The sequence below is a fragment of the Dermacentor albipictus genome, unplaced genomic scaffold (assembly GCF_038994185.2).
Source record: "Dermacentor albipictus isolate Rhodes 1998 colony unplaced genomic scaffold, USDA_Dalb.pri_finalv2 scaffold_72, whole genome shotgun sequence".
NCBI classification, from domain to species: domain Eukaryota; kingdom Metazoa; phylum Arthropoda; class Arachnida; order Ixodida; family Ixodidae; genus Dermacentor; species Dermacentor albipictus.
The window spans coordinates 172,121-175,258 of record NW_027225626.1 but is presented as its reverse complement, the minus strand read 5'-3'; the positions used below and the strand labels follow the sequence as shown (position 1 = coordinate 175,258).

The following is a 3,138-nucleotide window of genomic DNA, read 5'->3' as shown; positions in this document are numbered from 1 at the left end:
AAAACCCCATATTTAATTTTAATATTTTTGTAGAACACGGGTAATAATCTCAGAAAGCGAAAGTGACGAAGCTGCTCTCTTCAACCCCTCGCGCCCTGTTTTCGCACCCGCAGTATTGATAGCAAAACGACAAACCAAGCATACGCACTTATGCGCATCATCACATTCCTTTTTCGCAGACGATAAAGGCTGTAGTTCACAGCCTTGTGCGTTTCATTCATAAAGGTCGGCGAATGGCAGCGCTCCAATGAGTTTTACACTAAAGCAAATGTTTCGAGGGGACTGATATAACACTGAAAGTGATAACGGCATAAGAGAACAGCCAAAGGGGAGGAGAGAGTTGCTTTACGTCAGCGTTCCCTCACCTTAAGGTTCCGGAGAGGAGGCGCTGCACGAACTTTTTCGTGGGTGCTCGCGCGATCAGTGCGATCCCTACATAAAGTCACGGACTTGCTTCCGCGAGCAGAAGGACAGCCAGGGACAGCGTCATGCCTAACGACCGGTACGAGGCTCTTACCGAAGACACGCCGGCGCAATCACGAGCTGCCGCCGCTCCAAGTGGGACGGGTGCCCACTGTCCGCGACTGCGCGAACTTGCCGTCCGAATACCGCGCAGCCATGCGTGTCGAAGAAGGAGCTTCCACGAGGGCGACAGCGAGGCTCCAATACTCGACGAAGAGCAGAAGTTTCACTTTTCCTGGTCGTCATCTCCTTCGCTGTCTCCAGAGTCCCGCGGTGCCAGCCGGGAACCACCCTCTGACATCGAGCCTTCGCCATCTTTCACGCCCACGGGTTGCCATGTCTTTCTTGATTCTAGCCCCGAATGCGAAGGAAAGAGGGAGAAGACAGTTATCCTGCCACCTACGGACGTTCTTCTGGCATGTTCTACAAGGTCTAATGTAACTAGCGACTTCGAAAGCGACTCCACGTGGATTGGCAGTCCCCCACAGACACCTGCCAGCTCTCTCCACGTAACGGCGACTAGCGGACCGGTATGCCGCATTTGCCACGAGGGAGACCAAATGGACTCGCTTGCGTCGCTGTGCAGGTGCTCCGGCACCATGGGCCTCGTGCACCTCACCTGCCTAGAGCAATGGCTGAACGCGCGAAGCACAGATCATTGCGAAATTTGCCACCACCGCTTTCCTACCGCGGCCCAAGCTACTCGCGTGCACCAGTTCTTCCATTGGGCGCTGCACGGCGATTCGCAGCGGGCGGTGCTGGGAGACTTGCTTTGCTTCGCACTGCTGACACCGGTGACCACGCTGAGCTGTTTCTTATGCACCCACAACGCCTCGAATCAAGAGCACGAAGGCCACATCATTGAAGCCGCCGGCCTGGTCACTCTGGCCGACCTCTTGGTCACGGCCTACGTGGCCTGGTCGTTCCTTACGGTTCTCTTTCACTACCGAGCGTTCGCGGCATGGCAGGCAAGGAATCCGATGCGCAGGACCCTAGCTCCCCCTTCAGCCAGGGGAGCAGACGCAGGCGGACAAAACGGGACTACGGGCGGTCAATCCGCGGTCGTGCGAGAGCTGGTGGACGTCGTCGCTGGAAACGCCAATGAGACTGGACGCACGGCCTCGGCACCAGGTCAAGGCGGCGGCCGTGGGCTTGGCGATGGGCTTTGGAACCTTCGCCTCAGGTTCTGCCGGAACACCTCACTTCCGCGCTGCAGCAGCCAGCCTACGCGCACCGCCCATATACAGGCTTCATGTTTTGGTAGATCTTTGCTGTAGTTTCGGTAAACGCTTTTATTCGTGTTCTGGTCTCAGCAATGTGAAGCGTCAAATATTCTTTTTAATTTAAACATTTTTGTCGGAATGTGAGCGCTGTGCTACTTCGCCTGTTTTAACTTTTTACTCTATACTTTTGTGCAAATAAAGACGGTTCGCTCGTATTTTAAAACAGCTAGTCTTGATATTGTTACGTAAGAAGACGCAAATGAAAAGCTATATACAAGTATATTTACAACGTAATACGCCGCACTTGGCCAAGAGGCAACAGCCCGCGCTAGCCTCCAATCGTTGTCGTCGTCTTCGTACTGCTCCCCTCTTCGTCATCGGTAATACTATTCCGTAGCACTACCCCCGGCGGCAAAAGCGCCGTCCTGGAGCGACTAAAGGCCGGACTTGGAAACAGTGTAGTAGGCCTTGAGCCTACTGACGTGCACGACATCACTAGGTGCCACAGTAGATGACGAGGTTGAGCTCACAGGGGCAATTTCGTACGTCACAGGCGTCACCTGGCGCAGCACGCGGTAGGGCCCTGTGTATCGCGAAAGGAGCTTCCCTGAAAGTCCGACGTGACGGGAGGGCGACCAGAGGAGCACGAGCGCACCAGGCGAAAACTATACGTCACGGTGGCGGGCGTTGTACTGATGCTGCTGAGTGGTTTGCGAGTCCGTCAGTCGAGCACGGGCAAGCTGGCGTGCATGGTCGGCGAGAGCGATGGCGTCGCGCGCATACTCGCTTGTTGAGATCGAAGCAGGAGGAAGTGCCGTGTCAAGGGGCAAGGTCGGTTCGCGGCCGTAGAGCAGATAAAAGGGAGAAAATCCGGCGGTGTCGTGCCGGGAAGAATTATAAGCGAATGTGACTTAAGGAAGGGCAATGTCCCAGTCGCGGTGGTCCTTGGAAACGTACTTTGACAGCATATCGGTAAGAGTACGGTTTAACCGCTCTGTCAGGCCATTGGTTTGAGGATGGTATGAGGTAGTCAGCTTGTGTTGAGTGGAGCAGGAACGTACAATGTAGGCGATAACTTTTGAGAGGAAGTTACGACCACGGTCAGTGAGCAGCTGTCGCGGGGCGCCATGAAGTAAGATAATGTCACGCAAGAGAAAGTCCGCGACGTCAGTGGCGCAACTGGTAGGGAGAGCCCGCGTGATAGCGTATCGGGTGGCGTAATCAGTTGCGACGGCTACCCATTTGTTCCCAGAGGATGACGTGGGAAAGGGACCGAGGAGGTCTAATCCAACACGAAAGAACGGTTCCACAGGGACAGTGATCGGCTGGAGATGACCGGCAGGTAGCACCTGAGGTGTTTTCCGACGCTGGCATGTATCGCAGGCAGCAACATACTGTCGGACGGTGCGAGCGAGACCAGGCCAATAGAAGCGGCGGCGGACGCGGTCGTACG

The 3,138-nt window shown here is 55.3% G+C and overlaps 1 protein-coding gene across 1 annotated transcript; it reads left to right on the top strand.

Moving 5' to 3' along the window:
• The first annotated feature begins 363 nt into the window (after nt 1-363).
• Nucleotides 364-1,908, top strand: LOC135914818 (E3 ubiquitin-protein ligase MARCHF4-like). The gene has a single exon (XM_065447743.2). It carries the CDS (start codon nt 489-491, stop codon nt 1,737-1,739), a length of 1,251 nt encoding a protein of 416 aa, XP_065303815.1. The 5' UTR covers nt 364-488; the 3' UTR covers nt 1,740-1,908.
• Nucleotides 1,909-3,138: the final 1,230 nt, after the last annotated feature.